This window comes from Panthera pardus, unplaced genomic scaffold (assembly GCF_024362965.1).
Source record: "Panthera pardus isolate Hobbes unplaced genomic scaffold, ASM2436296v1 HiC_scaffold_1, whole genome shotgun sequence".
Lineage (NCBI taxonomy): Eukaryota > Metazoa > Chordata > Mammalia > Carnivora > Felidae > Panthera > Panthera pardus.
This window is the reverse complement of record NW_026526654.1, coordinates 90,404,794-90,421,272: the sequence shown is the minus strand read 5'-3', so window position 1 is coordinate 90,421,272 and position 16,479 is coordinate 90,404,794. Positions and strand designations below refer to the sequence as shown.

Sequence of the window (16,479 nt, the reverse complement as noted above, 5' to 3'; positions counted from 1 at the left end):
CATTCCTCTAACATACTTCCCAGAAGGGAGAAAGAGTTGGAATAGGACTTGAAACATGGAATTCATAGTAGAAACTGGGATAATTTATGCTGTTTTAGGCCTAGAGTTTAACTTGCCATTAGTGAGGGGAGGTCAAGCTGGTCAGAACCATTTGGCTTACCTGAATGTGGGAGGAAACGGTGTCAGAATTGCCAAACAAATAAGAACAGCTACTTCTGTCCTTGGGAACAGAGTTTCCCAGAAGTGACAATGAAAATACATTTGGGGTACGTAATCTTCATCTTCTGGTAAAAGAGTGTAATATACGGTTGACCATTGAACAACACAGGTTTGAACTGCATAGATGCACTTTTAGGCAGATTTTTTTGGATAAATACAGTACAGCCTTGTAAATTTGTCTTCCTTATGATTTTCTTAGGAACAGTTTCTTTTCTCAACTTACTTCATTGTAAGATTATAGTATATAACATATAGCATGCAAAACATGTGGTAATTGACTGTTTATGTTATCAGTAAGGCTTCCAATCAGCAATAGGCTATTAGTAGTTAAATCTTTAGGGAGCCAAAAGTTATAAGCAGATTTTTGGCTGTATGGGGATCAGTGCCCTTAACCCCCATGTTGTTCAAGGGTCCACTGTATATACATTTTTCTTAGAACTAAGCCTACGTAGCAATTTATCCAGTTTCCACCAAATCATATCCCAGGGAGGCATTTCTGCAGAGTCCGGAGACAGGTCCAGATTCTTTGCATTCTGAAAATTGTGGAGAATCTGGAAGCAGGTACAGTTACGATGCCTACTAGATTTCTTCTTTTGAAAGATAAGCAGGAATTCTCCAGGTAACCTAAGAGGTAAGGGCCTGCAGATAGAGGGGAGACACATACACAGGCTGTAACAGACATGAAAAAGCATGGTTCCTTGGGAAAATAGAAATATTTCAACTTGGCTGGAGTGACACTGATAAGAATTGCCTTTGAGAAAGAACACTCAAGTGGTGATGAGAAGGTTGGAGTGGCCTGAGGGACACCTCGGGGCAGGGGAGATTGTCTAGTTTGCTAAGTTGGCTTTACCAACAAACACTTATTTCTTACAGTTCTGAAGGGAGGGAGGTCCAAAATGATGATGGTGGATTTCTTCCTGGTTTCCTCATATAGCAGAGAGTAGGTGCTAGTCTCTTCCTCTTCTTATGGGGACACTAATTCCATCATGAGGCCTCATTGAAACCTGATTACTTCCCAAAGGCCGCACCTCCTAATACCATCCCAGTGGGTGTCAGGGTTTCAACCTATGGGTTTGGGGGGGAACACAAACATGCAGACTGTCACGGAGAGGAGTTTGGTGGCCCTTGTGGTAATCTAGGCAAGAGGTGGGATGAGGGCCCAAACTAAACTGCTGAGGTAGTGACAGTGGAAACGGAGAGGATGCAGCACATCCGAAAGATGCCAGGGCGGTGGAGGGCACAGACTGAAGCCAGATTGGAGGGTGTGGCAGGGAGAAACGAGTCAAGAGTAACACTGGGATCAGTGTGGCTGTTCATCAAGGCAGGGATTTGAGAGAAGCAGATGCTTCGTGGGTGTGGAAGTGACAAGTGCAGGAGGAGATGATGAGTCTAAGAGACTGATGGGACTTTGTGGGGACAGGTCCCTGAGACAGCTGGTCAGGCATCAGGAGAAAGGTCTGCACTGGGCGTGGGGATCTGGGAGTCATCGTGGGAGGCCCTAAATTGACATGGTGACACATTGGGCATCATGCAAGGATGCAGCCCTGGGACCCTGCCTTTAAGTGTTGGTTGGCAAAGGGAAAGCAGAAAAAGACCTGAGCTGCCATGCCCAGATTCCCTAGCTTTCTGGCTTGAGGAAGCTTAAGTCTAATTCAGCTTTAAAGTATACAGTTTTTTCTCTTCCTAAGATTCTTTGGATTAAGGCACAATAAAGAGTCTGTCAAAATTACTAGACTCAATTTTGCCTTGGCCCACCTTTAGGATATATCTACCTAAATTAATCTTATATTTAGTGCATTTTGAAGTAAGGTTAAAAAGAACGAGGTGGAGTGGTCATGAAGTCCGTAATTGAAAATATTTTTAAAAACCACACGTACTTATTAGGCGATAGGTCTAAAGCTGATTTCGTTCCTCTCCCTTCCCCTCCAAACTGTTTCCTCCTCCTGTTTTTCTGGTGGTAATAATGGCGTCACCACTTACGCAGTCGGCCAGGTGGGAACCCAGGGCATCACCCTTCGGTCCTCCCTTCCCTGTTGTCCATCATCCATCTCCAAGTAATCATCTGTTCAGGTTTCTTACCAGCTTAGGAGGCCTGCCCATCTCATCACCTCTCCTATGGCCACTACTGTGGGGCCCACCGTCATCCCCTCAGCCCATCAGTACGGTGCCCAAGACCCTCCCAAGCCTGGCCTCACCTGCCTCAGCCTCATTGCACTACGTCCTTCCTCCCACTTCAAACCCCAGTGAGCCTGAGCTATTATTCGTCATCTTGAAAACATAATGCCATTTGCAGAGGCCCTCATTCTTCTGCTTGGAATGTACAGACTCCATCTGCTCGCTTAATTTCTTTTTTAAGTAAGCTTTATGCCCAGCATGGGACTTGAACTCATGACCCTGAGGTCAAGAGTAGCATGCTCTACTGACTGAGTCAGCCAGGTGCCCGTGTTTGCTTAACTTAAAAGACACGTATGTTTAAAAAGCCTTGGCTTCAGCGTCTCTCCACGTAAGGGAAAACTACAGTTGTCCTTGCCTTCACCCAGGACAGGTACCACTGCTTTCTGCTCCTCTGGCAACAGTGCATATCTGCCTCACTACTCTTCATACACCATTTACAAAGATAGAGGTCTAGTTTGTCGTCCCAAATATTTAAGCAGGGAAGTAACAGGAAAGGGTAAATAAAGAGTTAATGAGGAAATGCAGAGGAAATTTCGAGGCCAAGTCGGAAGCTGGGAGAAGCTGAATCAAGGACCCAGCCTCCGTGGACGGAAGCTGCCGAGTGAGGGCTAGCTTCCCTGTTACTCTAGACCAAGATGCTAGCCCCCTCGGAGCCCGTAGGGGAATCCACAGTTCCCGTGCCCCATCTGTGCCTTGAGGGGCTCATCACTCTTTGGAATTCAGTTCACTTGGCTGCCTTGCAACTCAGTGTTCTGGCAGTTCAAGACAAGTTACAGTTTTGTAGATTATCCGGCTTGTTGCAACAGAAGTGACATCTTGCATCTGTAGCCTACATAGAAACGGAAGTGCAGCCCCACTCTATTCCCGTGGCAGTCCCTCAAATGAGCCCCAGGTTTTTATGCACTTCTTTCAAGGACAAACACTGTTTACGAATCATCTCTCCATTGTTTATCCCTTCGTTGGAATCCATTTCTTCATTGGGTGTTCTTGCAAATGGATATTATCATTAGTATTATATGCTCCTAAACATACTGAATTTTATGGCAGTACAGTCAAGCAGAACGGAAGATATGCTTGGGGTATTAAGAGCTTCTCTGTGTAGGATCAGAAAAAATAGATCTGTTCTTTTTTCTGCCCTAGTCATTCATGAGTCTGTCTCCTTATGCAGTGATTATAATGCCCCTTTAAAAGAAAATGAAATGCCTTTTCTAAATAAAATGATGAGTAAACTGTAGGGTGAAAGAATTAAGTGAGGAGCAAGCTAGCGAGAACTGCTGAAGCTCTCTGGCTCCTGACAGAATTACCGCCAGATGCTGTGGAGGTCGGAGAGGCTACAGGCCCTTCCAGAAGGGGCTGTCTGGAGGCTGGCTGTGCAGAGCCCCGTGCCCAGGGCCTCTGTGCGAGGACGAGGACGGTGAGGCTCCCCAGTCAGGGTGGGGTCCTGCTTCCAGGGGGCCTCCCCTCCCTCTGCCCTTTGTAGATGTCACACCGTTCCCACCCCTGGGGACCCGCTCCAGGATTCTCCTTTAGCACTACAAAATGGTATATGCTCATTTTCTGAGGAAGACTCTGGCAGATTGTAATTTAAGTGGCTCATGTAATAGGGGGGATTAACTAGCATAGAATGCATATGCTTTTGAGTGGAAAGCTGAGTAATGTGTTTCTATTTCAGGATGTTTTTACTGTTAGTGTTGGAAATCTACCCCCTAAGGCTAAGGTCCTGATCAAAATTACCTACATCATGGAACTCAGCATCCAAGGCACCAGGGCCGTCTTCTTCATGCCCGCCACCGTAGCACCCTGGCAACAGGACAGAGCTTTGAATGAAAACAGTCAGGTTCGTATGCTTAAGAAAGATTTAAAGAAGCTTTTTTTTGGTGATTTATTCACAGGGAAGAAAAAGTATCCAAAATAATCTAATCTTCGTGGTGCAAAATCCGTTTTGCTGACATTTCTGCATTTAGATACAAGGCACAGTTACACTCAATGGGTATCATATTTTTATTCTGTTCAGTCACTTAAAAAATTTTTGTGTCTCTACTTACATGTTCATTATGAATAATTTAGATAAGCATAAAGAATGCCAAGAAACCAAAGAGGAAAATTTAAACAACCCTTAATTCCATTGCCAGAGATAGTAGCCCAAAGCTACTGGTTAACACTTTGTTCCTATTTTGTATTTATATAAACTGTGTTTCTATGTGTATGTGTATATGTATATATAGGTGTATAGGTATATGTGTGCATATACACTCATAGAGATATATGTATAGTTGAAAATCTCTATGAAAATGGTCATAAATAATCCCCAATATCAGTTGCATTTTAGAAGTTACTGTTTTTCCATGACCAAATGTTCTGTGTCTCGCCACTCCAACATGAGACCAGCTGTCTCATAGCTGCTGTAGGTTGTGGCCTTGGCAACACTACTTTCAGCTTTGAGGTCTCATTGTGAAACTTAGTAGATACTTAGTTATACATGTATATTTTTCTTTTAACAGGATACAGTAGAGAAGATTTATGTAAAGGAAATAGGAACAAAGCAAAGGTTAGTACCAAAAATATAAAACCCACCAGTCATTGAATGGACTGGTTTTAAATTTTCATTTAAAATTATGTATATATACATATTTACATATGTATTATATATATTTATTTATATATAACTTAAAAATTATATATAAATATGTATATTTAAATATGTATATTTAAATATGTATATTAAAATTATATATACATATTTATATGTATATTATATATGTGTATATATATATAATTTTAAAAAATGACTACAAGTAGTTGTTTAATATTTAAGATTATAGACTCAGACAACTTTCTCTTCTTTTTTGGTAGCTTCTCTTTGTGTATGTCCATTGAGATGCCATATGTGATTGAATTCATTTCTAGTGATACACATGAACTGAAACAAAAGGTTAGTAAATCTTTGGTTTATTCTCTAAGAGCTCTTATTTTAGCATAGTTTTATTTTATCAAGGCAATACTTGATGGCTTAAAAAGTTACGTAATCATAATGCTAACAACGGCTTCTACAACAAGCTGCAGTCGGTTCTACCCTGCCGCTTCCAGACCCGCCTCCAGAGACAGTGAACCACTTTAAATACTTTACCTCCTTTCTGCTGGCCTCCAAAGTTGTGAATGATACATTTTTTTACTGCTTGTTCTTGACTCATCTATTTCAAAAGTATTTTTTTGGCTTCTTACTGCGGTAGATGAAAATCTGATTATCTTGCCTCTCCGCTACCCTCAGTCGCACACAGATTGAAACTCTTCGGAATACTGTTTTTCACTGCTGAATGCTCCCAGTAATTCGGAAATGTTTTCCCCCTGAGACCCTCTTCCTTTTCCGTGTCTCCACTGCAGCCCAGCCTGGTTACTGCAGGGCAGGGGTTGTCCCAGGGCCTTTCTTTTCCGATTCTCCTTTGCAGGACTTTTGTTCCTTACCCTCTTTCTTGTGTTACTCCTTCCATTGGCAGAGTACAGCCTCCGTTCACTTCCTGAGTAGGTGGAGTGTGTGGGCAGCAGTGCCTGAAGCTGTCCTCATCCCATGTGTTAATGCTGATCATTTGTTGAGGTTTTCATCTCGGGTTGAAAATCACCCTCTGAAAATACTGAAAACGTTATCTTCTAGCTTCTAGTGTTGCTTCTGAGAACTTAAATGCTATTCTTATCCCCCATTCCTTGTATGTAATCTGTTTTGTTTTGTTTTAACTTCTACAAGAATTTCAGATCTTCTGTTTATCCCTGGTATTCTGAAATTTTATAAGAAGGTGATACTCATTCATTGTATGCAACTCGTAGCCTTTAGTGCTGGAAATTTTTGTTATATTTTTAAAAATAAGTTGTTCCTCTCTCCTGTACCTTTTGCATTGCCTTTCAATCAGGTGTCCCCTGGATGGAGCCTCTTGTTTTCTTTCTTTTTTTCTCCTGTTGACCATTGTATTGTTTTCTTGTTCTACTTTCTGAGTGATTTTTTCAATTTTAAATTCCAACCATTCTACTGAAATTTTTATTTTAGTTCTAATATTTTTAATTTGCAAGAGCTCTTTTCTGCTCTGTAAATATTACTCTTGGGGGGCACCTGGGTGGCTCAGTCGGTTCAGTGTCCAACTCTTGATTTTGGCTTAGGTCATGATTCCAGGGTCATGAGATCGAGTCCCACATCAGGCTCTGCACTGAGCATGGAGCCTGCTTGGGATTCTCTCTCTCCCTCTGCCTCTCCCTCATGTGTTCTCTCTCTAAAATATGAATGAATGAATGAATGAATGAATGAATATTCCTTTTTTATAGCATCTTTGTGTGTTTCATGAATGCAGTACCTTCTCTTTCCTGTCTCTCTGAAAATACATTTTTTCTTCTCTTCCCTGTGTTGTGTCCTTTTTCTTTGAGCTCTCTTTTCCTTCTGGCTTTTGCTTTTTGTTCTCTATATTTTGTGTTAGAGGCTTTTCCTCAAATGCCTGGGTGACTCCTCTGTGCTCGTGTCTAACTGAGACACACACAAAGCTAGCTAGATGCTGTGAGGTAGGGCGAGTGGATGGGAGGCCCTGCACGGGAGGCCCTGGCAACTGGCTGGCTGTTTGATGGTGAGTCTCATGGTAGCGTTTTAGCCTTTCTGCAGTTATTCAGAACTCCTCTAGGGTATTCATAAAGTATGACTGGGGAGAGGGACTGAGGGGCCCACACTTAGGATGCCACCTTGCACGTCCTTCCCCAGTCACTGCACACCTATGCTTCGGTATACCTAGGATTCCTATAGATACTCTTTGCTTGAATTTCTGTAAGTAATGAATCTTCAGTTTCCTTAATTGAGAGAACAGGGCGCTAGCTTTCGGTGCTAGCTGCTTGGCTACTTAGAGCAGGGAGGAGGTCTGCACCAAGGCAACTGAGTGCATGGTCTCCTCACTAGTACTGTTGTTTTCTGCAGTACCTCCACGGTGTGACCCTTCCTGGGTCGCTGCAGTCCTCCACCCAGTTGGTAGCTTCTTCCACTCTCTGTACACCTTCCACCACACCTCTGTCAGCTTTGTTAAGATCTCTCATCTGCGATGGTCTTCGTTCCTACTCTCCATGTCTTTAAGGGTTGATACCCTCTAATTGATTCCCTCTTATGGTAGGGGGTTTTAGGATTTTGGTAGAGAATGGAGATAAACACATGCATTTAGTCCATCCTGAACAAGAAGCCCTCTGCATCAGGTAGCTTTTGCTCTGAAACAAACAATCTCAAAACTTTATGGTTTAAAACAATAACATTTGTTATTTCTCACAGTTTTGTGAATTGGCTGGGCAGTTCTTTTTTTTTTTTTTTTTAACGTTTATTTATTTTTGAGACAGAGAGAGATAGAGCATGATCAGGGGAGGGTCAGAGAGAGAGGGAGACACAGAACCTGAAACAGGCTCCAGGTTCTGAGCTGTCAGCACAGAGCCCGACGCAGGGCTCGAACCCACGAACTGCGAGATCGTGACCTGAGCCGAAGTCGGACGCTTAGCCGACTGAGCCACCCAGGCACCCCAAGGCTGGGCAGTTCTAATGGGCTGCACTGGCTTGGCTGGGGCAAGATGTTCTAGAATGGTCTTATTCTAATACCTGGCTGTTGGCCTGGTGTCATTTGGGATGACGACCACGTGTCTCTCTTCATCAGGTTAGCTCAGCTTCATGCGTATGGTAGTGGGAGAGTTCTCAACAGCAACAGGGGAAGGCGAAACTCACTGCACAAACATTTTCCAAGCCTCTTGCATCACATCTGCCAATATCCCATTGACCAAAGCAAGTCACACTGGCCAACTTTGGATTCAAAGGCAGAGAAAGGCCACTTCCTGACAGGAAGAGCTGCAAAGTTGCATTGCAAAGGGGCCAGCACACAGGAATGGAAAAACCTTGAGGCCATTTCACAGTCTATCACATTGCCTTTATTGTTTAAAGCATATAATTCACATTTCCAAAAGTGATTCTATGTTTATGAAAACGTAATTTAAGAATTAGTCATAATTGGGGATGCAAGCTGGTGCAGCCACTCTGGAAAACAGTATGGAGGTTCCTCAAAAAAACTAAAAATAGAACTACCCTACAACCTAGCAATTGCACTACTAGGCATTTATCCACAGGATACAGGTGTGCTGTTTCGAAGGGACACATGCACCCCCATGTTTATAGCAGCACTATCAACAGTAGCCAAAGTATGGAAAGAGCCCAAATGTCCATCGATGGATGAATAGATAAAGAAGATGTGGTATATATATACATTGGAGTATTACCCGGCAATCAAAAAGAATGAAATCTTGCCATTTGCAACTACATGGATGGAATTGGAGGGTATTATGCTAAGTGAAATTAGTCAGTCAGAGAAAGGCAAAAATCATAGGACTTCACTCATATGAGGACTTTAAGAAACAAAACAGATGAACGTAAGGGAAGGGAAACAAAAATAATATAAAAACAGGGAGGGGGACAAAACACAAGAGACTCATAAATATGGAGAACAAACTGAGGGTTATTGGAGGGGTTTTGGGAGGGGGGATGGGCTAAATGGGTAAGGGACACTAAGGAATCTACTCCTGAAATCATTGTTGCAGTATATGCTAACTAATTTGGTTGTAAATTTTAAAAAAATAAAAAATAAAACAAGTTAAAATTTAAAAAAAAAAACAATGTACAGGGATATATGGGAAAAAAACCAACATATTTTAAGTATTTGTTTATTTATGTGAGAGGACCCAAAGATTATTATAAGCTTGAAAAATGGAGTAATTTGCATATATGATATGTAATTTTAAAATTTTTATTGGTGGATGAGAGTGGTTGAACACAGTAAAGCCTCCATTTAGTTGATCATTCAGTATTTCATATGTGTTGCTTGCTACATAATATTTTAACATTTGTCTGAATTTGAAATAAGATGGCACATTAATTTATCAGAATACTGTATAATAAATACTATATAATATTATTATAAATACAGAATAAATATCCAGAATAATGGATATTTCTTTTGTTAGACGCATATTATTCAGGATCACTTATTATGTTTATATAATTTTGATATGAAGTAGAAGACTGTATTACAACTTGGAGTTTGTTTTAGAAGATGTTAGAAAATTCTGTGGAACCATAATTTTAGAGTTGCGCCTAGGGCTACAGCCAATGCTTAAATAGTTTAATAATTTATTACTAGGGCTTTACTGTATGTAGTCGTTATGCTTCTAGACATTTTTTCTGCAGTATTTCTGGGATAATTTGCACTAAAATTAGTTTTTAAAAAGGCCATAAAATATGAGAGTTAACTATAAATCCAGGGAATCACTCAATTTTAATTTGCTTCACCAATGCCTGGTACATATCAAGAAATTCATCTTTCCTACAGAATAAAGGATGTCTGTATATATGGGACATAATTTTTTTTTTTTTTAACTAAACACCTTGTCATATTAAATGAGGTAGTTTGTAGGGCATACTAAGGAGTTCAGAACACATGGGAAAGCTATTTTCTATCTCTTAATAAAGTGATTAAAAATCATTCATTGGACCAATGGAAGTCACATAGTGACAACCTAAATAATTATAAATATTAATCTTCATGCAAGTCATATCATCTTCCAAATTTAGCAAGTAAGAGAGGGCATTCCTAATAAGAGATGTAGCACACACATTTTTTCATAGCAAAACATTATAGAATCCACCAACAAAATACTAAAAGATAACATTAATTTTAAAAAATTAATCTGTCAGAATCACAATCTATGTCATATTTCTGATCCTCTACAAATTATAGTCATCATTTTGTCACTCTGTTTCAGGTACAATTAATCAATCTGTTTCCATAAGCTTCAAAAACATCCTTGGTTCTGTTACGGACAAATTTTCTTCTATTCATACCTTCCTTCTTATCTTTCAATTTATCTTCCACTTGACAAATTTATTATAGCATCTTGAATCATCTACCCATAGTTCTCTATACAGTCTCAGTGCTATATGAGAAGTCAAATGACTTAATTTTCTCATTGATAAGGATTGTCATTTGGAGGCAAATTGTATCTCCTTTCCCCCTTTTGTTAATCAAACACTTTATTCTACATGTATTCATGTTAAAGAATAAAAGAAAATCTTTAAGGAAAAGAAAACCCACAATATAACATCATAAAAGCCAATCGATTTATGTAGAAGAAATTTAGGTAACAGAAACCCAGATTCTTAGAATGGAAAAAAAGTTTTTTGCCTTAATGCAGAAAGTCCCTGTATAATATCCCAGAAACATGGTTAATTGTCTTTGCTTAAACAATTCTAGCAGTGGGGAATGCACTACTTTATTAAGGAGTTCATTTTATTGATGGACAGCTTTAAAATTTGAAAGTTCCACCTGATATTTGTTCATTTTTTCATAGAGAGCATGAGCAAAGTGCACATCTAATGTAGCTGACCTCATCTAGGCTCTCAACAGGGGCATCTTCCCTGCGCTTGTGTGTTTTGTATTCCAGATGATTTGACAGCAGATAGCCGTGTAAGAATATCTACATAGATTCTTTTATTTAAAATTTTATGAAGATAAAATTTTATCTTGATAACTGAACTCATACTCTGAAATAAGAACCTGAACACACAGTGAATTACAAATCTCTTTTTCCTTCTCACTAAGGATAGGATGAAACTCTTCACCCATGTGCCTGAAATAACTCCAGTCTAATCTGGATCCTGCATGATGTCCCCTCTATAGGTTTTGCCCTATTCAACATGACCTACAAATACATTTGCTTTAAAAAAAAAAAAGAATTAGCCATAATTATAAGATTTCCATTGAAGTTTCTTTTTATACTATTCTAAGTTATGATTATCTAGTATACTTTCTGCTATATCCAGATAGTTCTAACTGAATACATAGACCTATAACCTTAGGATCCAGGACTTGAGACTGTCTTAAACGTATCTAAATTTGACTGTGTACATCAACCTTAGCATTTCAGGAGGGTAACTGATATAATAATGGTCACACTTCTCAAAACATCATAATTTTAGAATTTATGACTACAATGTTGATTGCTAATGGAGTTATATAAATTATGCAAGGGTTTGCTACTTGAAAGGCAACTTCAAACTGATACTATGGTATTATTCCATTATTTACTTTGTTGTCATTGTTGTTTGTTTTGTAGAGTACAGACTGCAAAGCTGTAATTAGCACCATGGACGGTAGCTCCTTAGACAGCAATGGATTCTCCCTTCATGTCGGTTTATCTGATGCACATCTCCCAAGAATGTGGGTCGAAAAACATCCAGAAAAAGAAAGTGAGGTATGGTCCTTCTTACTTAAAAATGAGACACTATTAAAAAAATATTTCAAATACATTATTTAAATTTGGAAGTTACTGTTAGTCCTGGAAAACTAGCATTGCAAAATGAACTCTCACCATTCCAAGATTTTACAACTAAAAATACTTACGGGATCTGGATTGATAAACTTCTGAGGTTTCAGCCTCATGTGGCATGTTTCTCTATAATGACTTTATTTTTTACCTTAATCCCCACTGAAAACAAAAAATGCCTTCAGACGTTACATTGTTAGTCTGTGTATTTTTGTAGTTTTTAAATATTGATACTGTAAAAACAGATACAAAATTATTCATGGCCATAAGACCATTTGTGTCCCTATGACAAAGAATCTCTTATTAGAATAAAAATCGAGAATGACATCAGCAAGATGGCCCAACAAGATGTCCTTCACATGTATCCCCCCGCCAACAACAATTATTTGGCATCTATCCATGGACAAAGTGCCATTTGGGAACTTTGGGATCCAGTTAGGAGATTTGGAAATGCCAATACAGCTCAAAAGTGAGGAGAACTGTTTTGAAAAGACAGGCTTGCACCCAGGCGGCTGACTTGCTGACCATGGTCCTGGCTGCAGGCACCATCTGTGCCCCCAGATATCCTGAAAGTACCCTATACTTGGCTCCAGCCTCCTCACAGTCACAGTCTTCAAGCAAGCCTGTGAGTCCAGGGACACTTCCAGCTACAACCTTGAAGATTCTGAAAAGGCTGTCAGAAGATTCTGAAAATTCTCGGCTCTAACCCCCTCCTGGCCGCAGTCCACAAGCAGTCCTGTTGGCATAGGACCTATTGGATGCTCACGTCTGCACCTCAGGAGATCCAGAAAGGGCCTTATACTCTGCTTCAGCCCTCCAGCTACGGAGGGTCGGTCCACCCAGAGACCCCACGGAACACATCTAGCTTCACCTTCAGAGCCAAGTCTGCGGATGCCAGTCATGGCTGTGGAACCCGAAACAGTTGTGGTGCTTGGTTCCAGCCCCTCTCAACTGTAGTCCAGGGCCAATCTTGTCCACTAGAGACTCATCCAGCAACTAGGCAGGAGTACTTCCAGGGACCTAGTGGAAGCTGCACCCATCCATGTACCTGGTAATAGGTCTGATGACTGAGAACCTGTGGACTCTGAAGTGGATTCTCATCCCAGGTGACTCGAGCGAACAGGTTCCGAGGCAGACCCACCCGCCCAGGGACCAGACGTGCTCAACCCTCTGGCAACAAGATATCAGCTGCGGACCAAACCATAGACTTAGGAACAGCCTCAAAATTGACTCCAATTCTGCACAGTTGTGATTCCAGAGGTAAACCCACCAACCAGGGAGCCAACAGGAAAAGGTCTTTACCTGCCAAACTAGTGCAAGGTTAAGCACAGATACCAGTGCAAGGTTATGTAGATCATGAAGAATCGGGCAAACAGGGGCGCCTGGGTGGCTCAGTCGGTTAAGCATCCGACTTTGGCTCAGGTCATGATCATTGTTCGTGAGTTCAAGCCCCGTGTTGGGCTCTGTGCTGACAGCTCAGAGCCTGAAGCCTGCTTCAGATTCTGTGTCTCCCTCTCTCTCTGCCTTCCTCTGCTCATGCTCTGTCTCTCTCTCTTAAAAATATATAATAAACATTAAAAAAATTAGGAAAAAAAAAAGAATTAGGCAAACATGACACCACCAAAGGAAACTAACAAAGCTCCTGTAATTGACCCCAAAGAAATGTAGATCTATGATTTGCTGACAACAAACTCAAAATAATCACCTTAAGAAAACTCCATACAATACAAGGGAACACAGACAAACAACTAAAAGAAATCAGGGAAACAACATGTGAACAAAACGAGAAGTTTAATAGAAATAGAAACCATAAAAAAGAACCAAACAGAAAGTCTGGAGCTTAAGAATATAATGACAGGAGGATCCTGGGAAGATGGCGGCATAGGAGGACGCTGGGCTCACCGCGCGTCCTGCTGATCACTTAGATTCCACCTACACCTGCCTAAATAACGCAGAAAACCACCAGAAGACTAGCAGAACGGAGTCTCCGGAGCCAAGCGCAGATGAGAGGCCCACAGAAGAGGGTAGGAAGGGCGGAGAGGCAGTGTACGCTCCACGGACTGGCGGGAGGGAGCCGGGGCGGAGGGGCGGCCCGACGGCCAAGCAGAGCCCCCCAGTCTGGCTTGCAAAAGGGAAGGGGCCAGACGGAGTATATTCCAACAGCAAGCGGGACTTGACATCTGGAAGGTTATAAGCTAACCGCTCTGCTCGGAGAACGGGAGGGCTGGAGGACAACGGGAGGGAGAGTTGTTGAGCCCTGGACGACAGAGCTCAGCTTGGCGGGGAACAAAGGCGCTTGCCAGCGCCATGTCCCTCGCCCATCCCCCAGCCAAAATCCCAAAGGGAACCAGTTCCTGCCAGGGAACTTGCTTGCACTGCCCAAACACCCAATGCTGTGCTTCTGCGGATCCATCCCTCCGGTGGGTCTGACTCCCTCCCAGTGCCGCAGGGCCCCTCCTGAAGTGGATCTCCAAAGGAAAAGTGAGCTGAGCCTGCCCCTCCCACCCCTGTGCACCTTGCCAATCCAGCTAATACACCAGATCCCCAGTACCAGAAGCCTGGCAGTGTGCAAGTAGCCCAGACGGGCCACGCCACCCCACAGTGAATCCCGCCCCTAGGAGAGGGGAAGAGAAGGCACACACCAGTCTGACTGTGGCCCCAGCGGTGGGCTGGGGGCAGACATCAGGTCTGACTGTGGCCCCGCCCACCAACGCAAGTTATTCAAGACAGTACAGGGGAAGTGCCCCGCAGTCCCGCACCACTCCAGGGACTATCCAAAATGATGAAACGTTTTATCCTCAGAAAAACGTCCAGGAAATAACAACAGCTAACGAACTGATCAAAAATGATTTAAACAATATAACAAAGTGAATTTAGAATAATAGTCATAAAATTAATCGTTGGGCTTGAAAACAGTATAAAGGACAGCAGAGAATCTCTTGCTATAGAGATCAAAGGACTAAGGAACAGCCAGGAGGAGCTAAAATATGCTATCAATGAGCTGCAAAATAAAATGGAGACAACCACGGCTCGGATTGAAGAGGCAGAGGAGAGAATAGGTGAACTAGAAGATAAAATTATGGAAAAAGAAGAAGCTGAGAAAAAGATAAAAAAATCCAGGAGTATGAGAGGAAAATTAGAGAACTAAGTGATGCACTAAAGAGAAATAATCTACACATAACTGGTCTTCCAGAGGAGGAAGAGAGAGGGAAAGGTGCTGAAGGTGTACTTGAAGAAATAATAGCTGAGAACTTCCCGCATCTGGGGAAGGAAAAAGGCATTGAAATCCAAGAGGCACAGAGAACTCCCTTCAGACATAACTTGAATCGATCTTCTGCACAACATATCATAGTGAAACTGGCAAAATACAAGGATAAAGAGAAAATTCTGAAAGCAGCTAGAGATAAACGTGCTCTAACATATAAAGGGAAACCTATAAGACTCGTGACCGATCTCTCTACTGAAACTTGGAAGGCCAGAAAGGAATGGCAGGAAATCTTCAATGTGATGAACAGAAAAAATATGCAGCCGAGAATCCTTTATCCAGCAAGTCTGTCATTTAGAATAGAAGGAGAGATAAAGGTCTTCCCAAACAAACAAAAACTGAAGGAATTCGTCACCACTAAACCAGCCCTACAAGAGATCCTAAGGGGGTCCTGTGAGACAAAGTACCAGAGACATCGCTACAAGCATGAAACCTACGGACATCACAATGACTCTAAACACATATCTTTCTATAATAACACTGAATGTAAATGGACTAAATGTGCCAACCAAAAGACATAGGGTATCAGAATGGATAAAAAAAACAAGACCCATCTATTTGCTGTCTAAAGAGACTCATTTTAGACCTGAGGACACCTTCAGATTGAGAGTGAGGGGATGGAGAACTGTTTATCATGCCACTGGAAGTCAAAAGAAAGCTGGAGTAGCCATACTTATATCAGACAAACTAGACTTTAAATTAAAGGCTGTAACAAGAGATGAAGAAGGGCACTATAAAATAATTACAGGGAGTATCCATCAGGAAGAGCTAACAATTATAAATGTCTATGTGCCGAATACGGAAGCCCCCAAATATATAAAACAATTACTCACAAACATAAGCAACCTTATGGATAAGAATGTGGTAATTGCAGGGGACTTTAACACAGAAATGGATAGATCATCTAGACACAGGATCAATAAAGAAACAAGGGCCCCAAATGATACATTGGATCAGATGGACTTGAAAGATATATTTAGAACTCTGCATCCCAAAGCAACAGAATATACTTTCTTCTCGAGTGCACATGGAACATTCTCCAAGATAGATCACATACTGGGTCACAAAACAGCCCTTCATAAGTATACAAGAATTGAAATCATACCATGCATACTTTCAGACCACAATGCTATGAAGTTTGAAATCAATCATAGGAAAAAAGCCTGGAAAACCTCCGAAAGCATGGAGGATAAATAACACCCTACTAAAGAATGAATGGGTCAACCAGGCAATTAGAGAAGAAATTTAAAAATATATGGAAACAAATGAAAATGAAAATACAACAATCCAAACGCTTTGGGATGCAGCAAAGGCAGTCCTGAGAGGAAAATACATTGCAATCCAGGCCTATCTCAAGAAACAAGAAAAATCCCAAATACGAAATCTAACAGCACACCTAAAGGAAATAGAAGCAGAACAGCAAAGACAGCCTAAATCCAGCAGAATAAGAG

At 41.4% G+C, this 16,479-nt stretch overlaps 1 protein-coding gene across 4 annotated transcripts in view; it reads left to right on the top strand.

Moving 5' to 3' along the window:
• Window positions 1-16,479, top strand: part of PARP4 (poly(ADP-ribose) polymerase family member 4) — a 116,847-nt gene that overhangs the window by 52,212 nt on the left and 48,156 nt on the right. For all 4 annotated transcript variants that reach the window (XM_053901173.1, XM_019436450.2, XM_019436448.2 and 1 more), the window contains 4 exons: window positions 4,067-4,231; window positions 4,896-4,942; window positions 5,248-5,326; window positions 11,554-11,691. In XM_053901173.1, coding sequence (XP_053757148.1) covers window positions 4,067-4,231; window positions 4,896-4,942; window positions 5,248-5,326; window positions 11,554-11,691 — 429 coding nt within the window. The remainder of the gene's footprint in view (window positions 1-4,066; window positions 4,232-4,895; window positions 4,943-5,247; window positions 5,327-11,553; window positions 11,692-16,479) is intronic.